A 16,131-nucleotide genomic window follows, 5' to 3' on the forward strand; every position below is an offset into this window, starting at 1 on the left:
TTCTGCACATGCCACTTGTTACTCTCCTATACACTCTTGTCTTTGTGGTCCCACCTACCATGAGGCTCTCACCAAGGTCAAGCAGATGCTGTTACCATGCTCTTGAACCTCCCAAACTGTGAGCTAAAGAAACTACTTTTTAAAAAAATATATTTTTAGATGTAGATGGACACAATACTTTATTGTTTATTTTTTTATGTGGTGCTGAGGATCGAACCCAGTGCCTCACACGTGCCAGGCAAGCACTTTACCACTAAGCCACAACCCCAGCCCCAAGAAACCACTTTTCTTTATGAAGTCCTTACCCTCAAGTATTTTGTTACAGCAACTCAAAATGGGCAAAGATACCAACTTTCTATTTTACTTTTAAACACTATGAAAAGTCAAAGTGAGTTCACCATCTCAGAGAAAACCTTATGAAGAAAATGCATACAAAGACAACTGCTTATATCAGCAGAGCCATGACTCTTAGGGGACAAGGCCTTTTGATTTTTCTTATATTGGAAAATCACATTAATTAGCACCGGGTCAGCTATTTAAACTGACCTCTGTTTGATCTTGACATTTACAAGCAAAAGGAAGCCTTTAGTTATGTAACAGGCCAGCAGTCCACACATCCAGCCTGTGACAACAGTAACAACAGAAGCTGATTTGTCACTGTGCCTAACTCTGAATCAACACATCATTTCAGCAGCTTGTATTTTTTCCCTTTAATTCTCCAATTTAAGCCCAACAACCCCAGTAATGGGGGTGGGGTGGAATTAACATCTGCTAAGATAGGAAGTTGTTGGTTTTTTAATTAAAGAGGGAACTCCTGCTTTAAAATCAATTAGAACTCTAACAAAATTCTTTAATGAAGTTCCTGATAACTAAGTTTCATGGTGACAAGGAATTCCATTCCAGGTCAAACAGTATGCTTGTGATTTTATGGCATTAAAGTAGAGTTCAGACTAGATGAGAAAACAAAAACTCATTCACAAAACCTCATGATTTCAGATTGGCATATCAAGCATAATTTCAGAGCGTCTGCAGAAATGAATACTCCTACCAAGGGCACATTACTTACTTCAAACAAACTGACATCAAGGGAGCCACTGTTGCGTTTGAACAATAAAGAGGAACCAGAACATTTTTGGGGCAATCTCAGAATGCATCTAATCATTTTTTTTTTGCCACTCAGTACACATTTCTCCTATTCTTAAAATTAAAGAAAAAATACAGCCAACACTAAAATGTCCTCAAAGGAAAATATTGAGACTTTATCCTCATTATTTGAAATGATTAATAATTTCTTGGTTATCAGAATCAATATATAGTTTTTTGTTTGTTTGTTTTGGGGGGCATGGGGGAGCCTTTTGTTTGTTTCTGGCTCAGGCATTATAACTTTATTTTATTTATAACTCCCAGGAGAAAGTAAGCTGTCAGAAACCTCCCTTTTCCATTACTGTGATCTGTTTCCTTCCATCCTACCAGCTGCTACTTGGGCTTTATTTCTTTGCTTATAGCATTCTCTTGTTACATTAGGTCCAAAGCAATTCTAAGGAGAAAAGCCTCAACTTCTTTAAAAACCTCATATTGAAGACAAAACCTTGTCCCAAGAACCTGGAGCTAACTTGGGGCAATAGCTTGGCCTTGGCTTTCCTTGCTTAATTTGAAAAACCATAGGAATAACACACACACACACACACACACACACACACCTCCAATCACCATTTTCTAAAAGCCAAACTCAATGGTTATTCTCCATAACTAGTCTTCTCAGTGGAATTTAAGATTCAGCATTGTCCTTAATGAATTCTTGTTAAAGGAATGAGCACTATCCAAAATAGACCAACAAAACTAACAAAAACCCCTAGCTAAATGTGGCTTGGTCTTGACTATGAACAGCCACTGGGTTCATGCAATAAGCCAGAATGAGTCTGTAGGGGAGCTGCATGTGGAGGAACCAGTCAGAGTGTGTGTGTGTGTGTGTGTGTGTGTGTGTGTATATATATATATATATATATATATATATATATATATATATAGACACTAGAACTGTATGTGTGTGTGTGTGTGTGTGTGTATCATACTTCCTACATCTTTTCTATATTCAAAGGGCATCCAGTTTCTAATGGATCTTTACAGGGCATTGTCATTGTTTCAGGGACTGGAGAACTGAGAAACCAAATGAAGAAGACCTCATTTCATTTGCCTCAGTTTGAGATGCTAAAACAAATACACCCCATATTTTTCTCTTTTGTATGTAGTGTCCAAGCCTCTTCTTAGGCACCAACCTGATGACTGAGGCTACCAATCAACAGTACCTGCCAACATCACAGTAAGACCAGTGGAATGGAATTAAGAGTTCAGGGATAAATCAATGCATCTATGACAAACTTATTTATTTATCTATCTATTTATTTATTCATTCATTCATTCTGTCAACAGTGTCAGGATCATGAAAGAATTCTTTCATCAACAAGTGATTCTGAGAAAACTGGATATCTACATCCAAAACATCAAGTTTACCAGGACAAAGCACTATGTACAATAGCATGGTCACAGGGTGGGATAAGAAAGGCAACCCTCTCTTATATAAGGATAAGGGATTCTTATTTACAAATAAAAGGGTTCAGTAGTATATAAGAATCAAGGTTTCCAGAAAACCTTTTGAAAAGGGCTGCAGTTGCCCCTCTGGGTCTTTCTTGCCTTACCTCTTCTTCCCCATGCTGCCTGAAATGTAAATAAGAAGCCTATAGCTGCAGACTCATCTGGACCTTGAGGATGGATGGAAGCCCTGTTTGTGAACACAAAAGAAGCAGAGCCCTGGCCTTCGAGGGTTGAGAAATCACCACTCCTATTCTGTTAGTTTTGTTGGTTTATTTTGGATAATGCTCATTCCTTTAACAGTCTGTGTCCAGACTGACTTTATAAGAGTGGAAATTCAACACCTACCTCTTTAGGTCAATTTTATTTGAGTTGTCTGTTTTATGACCCTAAACCTAATGCTCACTTATTATATCACTCCTTTGAGCTATGAAGCACAAAACAAAGGTGACAAGGATCCTCTGCCCAAAGCGTTAGCTCTGGTGCTTAAATTAAATGGGATCTTGTTAGAAATACAAATTCTTCATCTGTACCCCAGATCCTCTGTATCAGGAAATCTGGGAATGTGTGTGTGGGGGGGATCTGGGGGTACACAAACTGCCTAACAAGGCCTCCACATTCCAGTCTGGAAACCAAGGGAAATTCTTCCTGTCCAGTGTTACAGTGTAGGAAACTTCTTGCGTCTCTATGGCCTATGACCACATACTCTTAATAATTGGGGCTTTGAATTTTAAAAATACTCGGGTACCTATATCAGGTTCACCATACTAACTATGTGACCTAATAGAACCTTCCATAGGGTTATTGTGTGGATCAAATGAAACACAGTGCCTGGAACACTGTAGATGCTTAATAAATGTTAATTCCTCCCCTCACTATCCACCATTTCTAATGTGTTATAGGGCTCCATTTCTAGGGATGCATTCCTGTATGATGTGAGTTAGACACTCCCCTCACTCCATTCTCTGTTGTGTCTGTTGTTATTTAAGACAGGGGAGAACCTGAGGCAGGAAAAGAGAAAGGGAGAGTAATTTTCTTTGCATATCACCTAACTGGTCTTATAAGCCACTGAGTGAAGACATAGGAATACCCTGTCACTAGTTTTATTTGGGGGTTTAGCTTTGACTAGCTCAGATTATAAATCTTAATTCCAAAATGTTCTGATCTCATATTTTTTTTATTTTGACAATAATGACATGACTGCAGAGAAATAAAGAATAATTAACTAGAGTAAAGCCCAACAAAGTAACTGAAGGCTGGCAGGGTGTGGATGGAAGATGTGGATATTGAGGGCTTGGCTTTGGGGGTATATATTTGTATCTGGTAAGTGGAGACCTCTCTTTCTGTTTTCTGACTATCATATGAGCTGCTTCCTTCTGCCATGCCACTCTTTCACCATGATGTCCTTACCTCGAGCCCTGAGGAATGAATGGAGCCTGCTGTCTATGGATTGAGACCTCTAAAACCATGAACACTTAAACAAACTTTTCATCCTCTACAATTTGTTCTGGTCGGATCTTTTAGTCACAGCAGTGAAAACTCACTAAAACATGAGCCAAGAGAGACCTTGCAAACTGAGGCCCAGGACTGATTGATGTTTAATGTGGACAACACCCAGGTGTCTCTACCTTCTATTCTGAGTTAATTCTAATTCTTCTCTGAGAGGCAAAGCCAGGAGGTAGAGATTGGCCATTAATGAAATTTACTCTTTCCTCAAAGGCAAGATCCACTGGCTGATAATACTGCGAGCTACCACTCCTTTGTTCCCACATAAACCTTTGTTCTTGTTATTTATTCTGCTCTTCAAAAATCCCTTCCAGCCCACCAAGCCAGCCCATCTGCCCAGCACTCAGTCTCATGGACTAACAGTGAAAGCCAGCTAGCAGTCCCAACATCCTTATAACAAATCTTAAATACGTGACACTTAAAAGAGCCTTAACATATAAAGTAGGTGAAATTATTCCTTCAAACACACACACACACACACACACACACACACACACACACGGTAATCTTTGTCTTTAATGGTAAAGATAATCTCTCTTTGTGCAATTGCTGAGTCGCACAGCCTAGTAGGAACACAGTGGCACCCAGTGGACAAAATGTTTGATTGAGACAGATGCCCATTCTGTTCCATTCTGAAATATCCTGAAGAACATCCTTGAGAAAGGTCAGTTGCACCCCTGTCCCTGTCCCTATCCTTCTCTCACCTAATTAAAAAAAAAATAAGTTTTAAAATCGGGCACATGGGGGCTGCTATTAGTTTTTATCTTTTCAAGGATAAGACAAGTCTAAAATACTGCAGAGAGCAAAAAATTCTCAGGATTAAATCCTTGGAGAACAGTGTCTGATTTAATTGACCTGTTTTGAAATAGCCAAATCTAATAAAATGTTCAACTTAATTAAAAATGTAATATTGAAAATGCTGTAATGTACCGTTTCACATCATACTCTCCTTTTTCTCAAACCATTGCCAAATTTCAATTAAATTTACTTGGCTATGCAAATCTGACAACTTCAAGAACCATGCTTTAGGACATTAACATACATGGACCCCACAACTTAATGCTATTGCACAGTTCATCTTGGAGTCATAAAAGCAGCTCATGTTACTCTCCATCTCCTCCAATCATTCTGTTGTCTGTGAGCTACTTGGATAGAGAAGCTTTGGCTTTTGTCTTTCTTCCTCAAACACCTAACCAACTCCTCACTTATGGTAGAAACAAAGAAGCTGAGTGAAATCCAGTTTTATATATTTAATCTGCTAAACACTGAAAAAAATGAATATATCTAATTATTTGTTGTTACATAAAGAGATCATCCAGTGAAGAATCTTAACTATTAGGGGCTATTTTTAGTTAATAAAAATATTTTTAATGAACAAAGTACAAGTGTTCTTTTATAAGTAAATTGAGTTTTACTTATTTAAATGACAAATCAAATATAAAATCAACATATACCTTAGGGCAGGAATAATCTCTTTTAGTAAGCTAAAATTCTTCCTGATTTGCAGGCTCTGAAATTCTTAGGTTTTTTTGTTTTGTTTTGTTTTTGGAGGGGAAGTGCTTTGAAATGGTACCTCATGATTCATCATTATTTTCTTTATAATTCATAATTTTGCCACAGTTTGAGGTTTGCTTTTATTTGTTTTAGAGGAAACCCCAAGTCCCCTGGTGAGCCACTTGCACAGTAAATATTAAACAAAAGCCAAAGTAAGGGATATAACTTTTTTGTAAGTTGGAAAAAAATGGAGAAAATTTGTGTATTGACACATAATTACTATATTACATATTAATTATACATTTTTTTCTCATAAGTGCCTCTTTCCCCAAATTTCTGGAAAAAAACATTTTTATGAAATTCTGATACAGTAAGATTTTAGTGTACAAATATAATACCTTTGTTTCTTAAAAAAAACATAATTTTTTTTTCAAATTTCTAAAATAGTCTCACCCAAATGTATCAATTCACGAGAAATTAATATGTATTTCTAACATTTCAAGGTCTCTTCTGTCCTTGATCTTCCACTGACTGGAACTGAGAATGAGCATTGGCCCCCATGCCCACAGGAGTGACCCAGTTTCAGGGAGATTTGCTCCCAGGGGCCAAGACCCTATTGTGGGGAAAAGCCATCAACAACAGTAGTACATGTTGCTCTGTACTGCTTGCAAAGTGTAATCTTATTGGGAAACAGTCCGGTCCCTGGTGGGAGCTCTTTTGATACCAAATCTGAAATCAAGGACCTGTCACACATGAAAGCACCCACCTACAGAGTGTCCACGTCACCTGCACAGGCCAGGCTCCACTTATGACCTGTATTGCGTCTGTGGATTTCAAAAACTCTAGAGGAAAGTCAATATTTGAAAAGCTCTTTTCCAAGTAAGCTTTCTTTACATAATTCAAGAAAATTATTCTGTGTGGCTTCCATAGGTTTTATTTCATTTTGGGACTCAATCTGTTTATAATGCAAATAGGCCTTGCTTATTCAAGAAAACCACATGCTTAAGGAAGTCCTGATCAACTCATGGCCTGTAATGAATAAAAATCAAATAAGATATAAGTGTGAAAAAGTGTTAAAGGCTGAAAAGTAAAAGGTCAAAATAAGTACTGAATGAAACTCTGTGCATGTGCTTGTGTGTGTGCGTGAGAGGGGGTCAATGGGACAGCAGTTAAAATGTGTTCAATTTACACTGCTATACTGCACACTGAGGAACATATATTTCCAGTTCCCCCAACAGGTATTACCTGTTCCGATAAGGTTTTAGTCTTTTCTTCTGCTTCCTTTAGGCGAAGTTCCAAGGTCTCAAGTTGGGCCAAAGTCAACGCCATCTGTCCAGTGTCCAGCGACTCTCTCTTTAAAACAATAATTGAATATTACTTTTGACAGGAGTAGTTCCTGAGCACACCTTGAACTGTTTTATGGACTAAGGATAGGCTTAATAAACTCACACAGATCTTCCCCTTAACAAAGTGCTAAAACGGCAAAACCTTATAAAAACAATAGTCTTGTACATCAATTTACAGACTGAAGGCAGAATAAAAATTACATAATAATTTTTATTCTAACTTGCTAAAACTAACAGTTTTAGCAAGTTAGAATAAGATGACTCATGTTGGAATTTAACTAATCCACAACTTTTGTTCTAACTTCAAGAGATTGGGGTCAAATTTTCATATTCCTAATGGGAGATGTCACCAAAATACCTGTGTGTTTCATTTTCACCTGTCAGAGGTAAAGAATCATTGAAACTCAGAGAAGCCCTTGTTCCCTCTGATCTTCACCTTCTTATCACAATTTATTAAAGCAAAGACGCCACATTTTAGAATCTTATCATTCTTCCTCAGAGCATGATTAATACAACTCAAATCAGCAGATGTGTACACCTTGCCTCTCAAAATTATTCCAAAGTTACTTTTACTAAGCTGCAGGCCAAGTATGTAAAATTGGTATGGAAGTAGTAACAAGCTCCATTGATATGAGAGCACTTCTAAGTACTCTCTGGCTAATGTGACAATTAATATTTACAGAGCAATATGAAAACTTAGAAAGGAAAACCTCATACGCCTTAGCATTATGACCTTCCCATAGCCTCCTGGGTGTGTTCTCCTTCCTGGTGAATGCTCCTGCTGGCACAGCTGCCTCTGATTAACCCCATAAAGAATGAATAGTACTCCTATTTTAAAGATCTCCCAGTTGCTTTGTTTTTCCCTTTGGTTTATGACACTACCGATTTTACACATGTGTGCATTTCCTGGTGATACAATAGAGCCATCTGGTGGTACATGGACCAGCTATAAAAATAAAGCATTCATACAGTTCCTATAGTTGTTCACGTTGTATGCTGAATCTTGTGTCTCTGACACTGCCCTCTGAAATAAATGGAACTCCATGGGATGAGGGGCATAGACAGTTGCTGAGACCAACAATGGACCCCTAAGTCAAGCTCTGTCATATACAGCTGCATAATTACCCCCAAAGGTTTGTCTTTATGGGATGAGCATTTTGGGCTGGAATGGTGACACTAAGAATTAAGTGAACCAATGATCTTCTTTATTCCAGGATGATTCAAGTAATTTAAGACAGGGTCTAAAAATTCCTCTGAAACAAGTCTTAAAATGAAGTGTGGTTTATTATCTACTTGGAGATAAGTATATGCCATAAAACATTTTATGCAGAAAGGGAAAATTGTCAAAAGTTTAAGTCATTTCAAAAGATTGGGAATTACTGATCTGGACTGCTATTTCCAGGGAGAATCTATTTGTCTGATGTTTGAACTCAAGAGGAAATTTTAAAAATCAGTATGAACAAAATCCAGCAAGAAACTTCTAGGCCTATTTCTCCAAACACCCCAAATTTCCCCAGCCAAGAAAGACAACCATTTCCAGTAAGACAAAAACATTGTAAATGCAAAGCCAAATGAAACAGGTTTAACTGAATAGACTGTTGTTAAATAACATAGGACTCTTTTTTTATTCCAATTTGTTATACATGACAGCAGAATGCATTTCAATTTATACTACACATATAGAGCACAATTTTTCATGTCTCCAGTTATATACAAAGTAGAGTCATACCATTTGTGTCTTCATAGATGTACTTAGGGTAATGATATCCATCTCATTCCACCATCTTTCCTACCTCCATGTTCCCTCCCTTCCCCTTCATTCCTTTTGCCCTATCTAAAGTTCCTCCATTCCTCCCATGCTCCCTGCCCTCCACATTATGGATCAGCATCCTCATATCAGAGAAAATATTCAGCATTTTTTTTTTGGGATTGGCTTACTTCACTTAGCATAATATGCTCCAATTCCATCCATTTACTTGCAAATCCCATGATTTTATTCTCTTTTAATGCTAAGTAATATTCCATTGTGTATATATATACAGTTTCTTTATTCATTCATCTACTGAAGGTTGGTTCCACAATTTTAACATAGGACTTCTTATATAGGTAAATTTAGGAGATTGTCATGTGTTAGAGACCTAAGCAAACTCTTAATACAGCCTGTCTTCTGCACCTTCACCCCAGATGCAAGCTCTCCCTGCCAGCTCTAAGGCTATCCCTCCTCCCTTCTTTTTAGGACTATCCAGTGTTGCTCCCCCACTTTCTTAAGAGAAAGTTCTTATATAAGGATAAGTACTTTTCAATAGGAGGAAACCCCAATAAGCCAAGATATCAAAATTAAATCAAGAAGAACTTTAGAAATAAGTAAAACATGGAGTTAGATGTGTGGTTTCAAAGACCCCCAAAAAAGTTAGGTCCCATTTTGGAGGCTACAAGTGGCAGAAGAATAGACAGATAGGATTTCTACCATTAATATAATGCTACTTCCAGGTATATGTAGATGCAATTTGTCTTAATGATAAAAATAAACATTCTCTTAGTGGTAAAGCAATGTATGAGTGAATTATATTAATTAATAGTCCTCCATGACATAAAAATGCTGAAAATACAGGAGACATCAGAGTTTGGGGATTGAGCAACTTAACAATTCCCAGTTTGAATTCCTATTTTCCCCACCTTTTTTTTTATTGATGCATTATGGTTGTACATATTGATGGGATCTGTTGTTACCTACTTGTAACATGTACACAATGGAGCAAATACTTAATTACTATTTTTTGTCTTAAAATTTTCTATGTGTCAGTGCAATAATATAAATACATGTAACTAACAGGATGAAATTAACTCTAAATAATATTAAAAATTTAACAAACTAAAGACTCTAGACACTGTAATGAATGTGTGTTTGCGTTTATAGCTTACTAGCTGAACAAATCTTATATGAAATTATAAGAGTGGTCTTCCTTTTGACTAAAAAAGGTTTCCCACTTGAGAAGTTAGAGGAAAATTTACATTTTCTCAAACCTATCCTAGTACTTCTCATTATTCCCTTCCTTGCTTTTAAGCCTTTATTTCTTTGTCCTCAAGTGACTTCCTTCTTCTTCCTCCTATCCTGGTGAACCAGTTCAAGGTCTCCATGATCTAACTGCATTTTCCACACCTAGAATAGCTCCTGTGTGCAGAGGCCAGATGGGTCCTTGCAGAACATTTTATAGGAGCCCAATAAATAATTGTTGATTGATTGAAGGGTCAAAAGTCAAGGCAGGGTGGTTGCATCAGAAGGAACCATCCTTCATGCTGAGAAGCTGAAACAGTGACTTCATTGTGCAAAACTTTCCATGTGTCCAGCCTGGGACACTGACAGGGATCAGAGCTCCAGGGAAGTCCTGCTTGCCAGGGACAGGGGCCAGGCAGCACAGCAGAGGGTGAGGAGATGGCCACAAGCTTGGGAGATAATAGGGTTGTTCTAACAACTGAATGTTAATCAATCAAGTAAAGTGGGAAAATACTTCAACAGATGAAGTGTTCAATAGATGTTAATAATTCCATTATGCCAATTCCTTTAAAGAGAATTAGATATTTAAACTTTCTAGCTTATTGTAAAACAGAATATCCACAGGGACACCGAGTGTGTGACATCAAGTGACCAAAAAACATTGGGAAATTCAGTCAAGTATGTGATTAAGAGAAAAGTAAATGTAGTAAATATGTGCGTGTGCAATTATTTAAGAACAAGATTGTGAAATAAAAGTATGATTACAACAAAGTCCACCTTTGTAGAGGAACATTTCAAAAGAGGTCAGTTTTAGAGAACTAAATGTCTCAAACAATCTGAGGCCCCTAATATGCCAGGGTCTCAGAAGCAGTCCCTCCTCAGAGGTGCAGTAACTGCCTGCTAGATAAAATGTGCTTTCAACACAATTTTCCTGTTTGATATCTCATCTGCTCATTATTGCTATGCACTTCTCATTCCCCCTGCTTGACAGACACCCATGTGCCTAGACTTCCTTACCCTTCTGCAACCCGCTTATATTTCTCGTGAAGATTCAAGTCTTTCCCCAGTTGATCATCATCTGCTCTACCTGCCCCCCATGCCTCAGCCCCTTATGCTGGGCAGATTTATGTCATCTCTCCCCTTTCATCTTTCATGATCAGAATTCACTGCATGGGGGAAATTTCATCACTCTCATATGCTTTCATGCTTAGCTTTTGAAATAGTTTCCTAGTCTCTTTCTATGTAGGCAAAAACTTAAAAACTTAATTTTCCTAGTTAAAAAAAAAAGCACTCCTCTGTGTTTGGGGTTACCTTAATAGCCACCCAATAGAGTGTTCAAGTTAAAATACAAAACAAACTATCACTAGAGGTTGTAGAGAATGTCCATCAGTGTGCCTGGGCAGGAGGTGGCCATGGGAGGATGCCGGTGAGCACTAAGGAGCACCCTGCTTGTTGTGTGGAGGGCCATGTTCTGGATCTGACTTGATTCTAAGTAACCATGTGACTTTGGGTCAGCTACTTTATTTGTCTGGGTCTCAGCGTTTTCACCTCTCAACAAAGAATGTATTTTCTAGTGATGAATCAGATGGCTATGCTAATTGAGTAAGTGAGGAATTAAATGAGGTGTGGGTATTGTTAAGGGCATCAACAAAGGATGGTGGGCACCTTCTGGAACTGCAGGTGCCCTTTGCCTTACTTTGAACTGAAGAAGCTGGGGAAGAGGGAAGGTGGGGGAATGGGAGCATCACTGATGGACCTAGAGGGAGAGCTGGAAGAGGAGACTACAGCCACTGCCAGTTGTGCCCAAGCAGTGGAACAAATAGCCCCACCTTCTCTCTTCTTACCCTCCATTCTCCTGCCTGTGTGCCTTTGGCTGAACCCAGTGAGAAGCCAAAGGGCAAAAGAACCTGAATAAAAGGTGCAGAGAGACTAGCTTTTCCTGAGAAGAGCAGAGAGGAGGAAGGGTGGAGAGTGGGTAGGAGATGGGGGGAAAAAGAAACCTCAGACCAACTTGGGTTAATTTTACTGGTGGTTCCCAAATGCCAGCCCAGAGAGCAGTGTTGGTTTGTGATAACATTTTCAATGGTCAGGACAAAAATAAGATTTGAAAGAAAATATTGTGAATTCTTCACAAAGCAAAACCTATTCCATTTATAAGACAGTTCTTTATTCTGAGATTATGATCGGACTACTTTTTTTTTCTTTTTTGGTGTTAAGAGGATTTTTCTTTAATAAATGATGATGGTAGTATATGGAAACCCCTGTGTTTTGTTGGTTTTTGAGAGAAGGGAAATGAAAAGTTGGCAGTCCTATGAGACCTAACCCTGATAATTTTGGAGTGAAAAGTTTTACTGGTTTACAAAATCTAAAGAATCTCTATTAATTATAAAATGATTATCAGGTGTCATTTCCTGAACTGTGGCCCTTGAATTTCTGTGAACCTAGTCCAAGGTGGTCCTATACTGTCAATCAAGTTGTCTGCCTTAGCAAGAGTCCAGGATACTATTTTTCTAGGGGAAAAAAAAAGTACATTGTTAAGGGGCAGCCTTTATTTAATTCTGCAAAAAAACTTGACTATTTTTTTCATTCTGTTGCATCACCCATAGATGAAAGAAGTTTTGGAAAGGAATTATTGACTCAGGTTTTAATTTATAAAAACTTTGTTGTCATAGAAGTTGACATGACTGTGTGACATTCGATCGCTTCAGAAATGCCTTTAAGTAATTATTCCCCAAACTCTTAATATGCCAGTTCTTATTTTAATTCAGTTTAAATCAATTTAATTCACTTAAGTTCAAAAAATATTTATTGAGAGCTCACTATTGGTCAAGTGCTATGCTAAACAGATGGAGAAAACAGGCCCGATTAATACTCTCACCAGAATTGTCAGCTTAGAAGTTCTATCAAAAACAAAAATCCTGGGATTTGGTTTTATGTAAAAATCAGAAGAATGTCAAATTTTAGTGGTTAATTGAACACTTTTATGCTGACTCATAATATATTGCTTTGTGCTTTGGGGCCTTGTTCTTTTTTCTTTGATGAGGATTCTGGTGGATGTTAGAAAGTAGCAAGAGACTGTGCTAACTTGCTTTCAACTATTCCAGTTCTCTCAAATCATATCACTTTATAGGTCCTCAGAAACTTTGTACAAACAGAATCTGAAGGGACCTTCTAAACCATATGTATCTTCCATAGTTTCGTTAAAGTTAACAGGTTCTGATCACAAAGAGACCTGAAATTGAGTTCACATTATGTTACATCTGTTATAGGATTTGTTTTGTGACCTAAAATAGCCTTACTCTTGTGATTTATGAGCATCACAGACTCCTTTCAGTACTTGATGAAATCTGTGAATTCTCTTACCCACAGATACACACACTAGGCACATATGTGCACAGAGTTACATATGCTTTCAGGATGTGAAGCACTCTTTTTGGTCCTGTCCATGTAGCCCAAATAAAGAATTCCTTGTTCAGAAGGAATATTATATTTCAGTTGCTTCTAATTTTTTATTCTAAAACAAAATATGAAATCTTGACGAATAAGACCATTGATATGCTCTTACTGCCTCTTTTATAAATAATGCAGATGAAAAAAATGAATAATATTTTCTTCTTTAGAAAATATACAGAACCCAAAAGACGAAAACTGCTTTCTCTCTGTGAACAATAGAGCAAGTGCAGGCCCTTCCCAGGGCCTCATCAGGGGGACTGAAACTTCACAGCAAATTGTATTAACCCATCTTGTTCATGAAATGAAGATATTTCTAATGAGAACATGTTTTCTTCATAAGAAAAAAAAAGGAAAAAAGACAAAGCAAGGGAATCTTGCCATTAGAAAACATTTTTATTTCTTTTTAAAATAAAGGAGAGGGAGAAATGGAGATTTATTTGATGAGTATAGAGTCTCAATTCTGCAAAAATTCAGCATACAACCATGAGGGCATACTTAGCCCTGTGAAACAAAATAACTTAAAAATAATTGAAATGGTAAAATTTATATACATTCATATAAATTCAAGATATACAAAGTAAAAACTTATTATAACACAAATATATAAATCAGATACATTCTGAAGTGAGAAAATTAGTCTACATTAAAACAAATTTAACTTTTTTTAAACCTACTTAAAGGGACTTTTGTGATAACAAAAAAGAAAAAAAATTGAACATAATAAAAACTGTTAAATAAAGACAGGAAAAAGCCACAAGGTAATCTTGCTGAAAGAAAGGAATTTTATCTGCTTATACCCCAAAAGTATCATTTGTTTTTAAATAAAAATTCCAGTTAAGCAAGACATAAAATACTGCAAATGCTTTTCCCATTTGTAAAGATAATGCTTTGAATAGTTAAGATTTTTTGTGACAGGATTACTTATTTTCTCTCAGATTTTACACATTTAAATTTTGAGTACTTGGGCATACTGACCAGCAATGTTTTCATTCTCACTATGAATCCCAATGTTTTAGGAAATACACAGGAAGGAGGATTTTCAAGTTAGCTCATGAATAAGGTGATGGAATTTTATTGTCCAAAATGACTGTGGTTTTTCAGTTAGTTTTGTTAAATAAATTATTGCTACACTATGAATAATCAACAGTGAATGTTTTATTAATGACAATATTCGAATGATGGCAATTTTTTTGCCAGTGATCTTTAGATTCTAAATTGATAATCTTAAAAAAATCCAAGATATTTAATTGCAGTGGTAAGAATGTCCATTTTCCAATGATGTTCCCAAAACTTAGCAAGAAAATTCTTAGTTGGACTTGATGTACCATGAGAACTCGCCCCCGCTACCTGGCTTTTGTCCAGACTCTCCTTTTTACCAAGATCTAAAGGAGATCCTTTTATATCAGATAAAAGTTCAGCCATAATTTCCATAGTACATTCCAGAATGATAAGGCAAGCAGAGGACAGATGGGAGAACTCACTTTTGCTGTAAATTTCCACTTCTTTTAAAGGTTTTCCCAGCAAATGTTTTTAAGAGGCATGGCCAGAATATCAGAGAAGAAGGTATAGCACATCCAACAGAAGCTACTCAGTGAACCTCAGTTTTTCATCTGTGAAATGAAATCATTACACCTAATCCATCTTGAGCTCTGGGGTAGCTGTTTGTCATGCTGGGTTTTTTTAAATTGATTTTTAAAAAATAAATGACAGCAGAATGCATTACAATTCTTATTACATGTATACAGCACAATTTTTCATATCTCTGGTTGTATATAAAGTATGTTGACACCAATTCGTGTCTTCATACATCTACTTTGGATAATGATGTCTATCACATTCCACCATTCTTGCTAATCCCCTGCCCCTTCCCTTTCCCTCCCACCCCTCTTCCATATCTAGAACTCATCGAATCCTCCCATGCTCCCCCCTCCCTACCCCACTATGAGTCAGCCTCCTTATATCAGAGAAAACATTCATCATTTGTCTTTTGGGGATTGGCTAAACGTCACTTAGCATTATCTTTTCCAACGCCATCCATTTACCTGAAAATGTCATGATTTTGCTGTTTTGACTACCCAGTATCTTTCCTTATTTGGAGAATTTCCCATTTCATGAATGTTAACCCCAAATTGGCAACCAGGAACTCCCTCTCAAATATCTTTTGCAGCTAAAGCGTAGGCAGGTGACTTAGGCTTCACCAGTTAGACATATCAGCATGAGACTCCAGGAGGGATTAGAAGGATATGAAAAAGATGTCAAATGGAATGTATTCTATCCAGGTGGACAGGGTCATCTGGTGTCCAAATGTTGAGAGCCACAGCCGTGTGGCTGTGTGGTTCTAAAAATAAAGTTCGTTTCTTTTGACAAGTGGCTCCTGAATTGTGCCCAGCCAGACTGCGGCATCCAAAGGTGCAATAATGTAAGATTTGCAAGTATATCTCATGCTCAGGGAAAATGGCAAGTGATGTGGGGTCTGCTCAGTAGCATCAGTCCTAGGCTCTTCAATGGAATTTGCAGGGAATTACAGTCTCCAACCAGATTCCCTGGCTGTTCTAAGGAATCCCTGAAATACCTCACATCCTTTCAGCATTTATTTGCCCTTCATATTAACTAGAATGGATTTCCTTGATCTCAATCATGAATCCAACTGATTCGAGAGTCCTTGAAGTAATTATTACTTATTGGTTGTGTGACTTTAAACAAGTAATTTAATTATGCTGAGCCTCCATTTCCTCATCCTTAAAAATG

General features: G+C 37.3%; 1 protein-coding gene across 1 annotated transcript in view; it reads right to left on the reverse strand.

Moving 5' to 3' along the window:
• Positions 1–14,805, reverse strand: part of LOC144254166 (coiled-coil domain-containing protein 192-like) — a 183,380-nt gene extending 168,575 nt beyond the window's left edge. Inside the window, exons 1-2 of the mRNA XM_077797159.1 lie at positions 14,731–14,805; positions 6,835–6,942 (exon numbers count right to left, since the gene is read on the reverse strand). Coding sequence (XP_077653285.1) covers positions 6,835–6,942; positions 14,731–14,805 — 183 coding nt within the window. The remainder of the gene's footprint in view (positions 1–6,834; positions 6,943–14,730) is intronic.
• Positions 14,806–16,131: the final 1,326 nt, after the last annotated feature.

The sequence above is a fragment of the Urocitellus parryii genome, chromosome 1 (assembly GCF_045843805.1).
Source record: "Urocitellus parryii isolate mUroPar1 chromosome 1, mUroPar1.hap1, whole genome shotgun sequence".
Classification (NCBI taxonomy): Eukaryota; Metazoa; Chordata; class Mammalia; order Rodentia; family Sciuridae; genus Urocitellus; species Urocitellus parryii.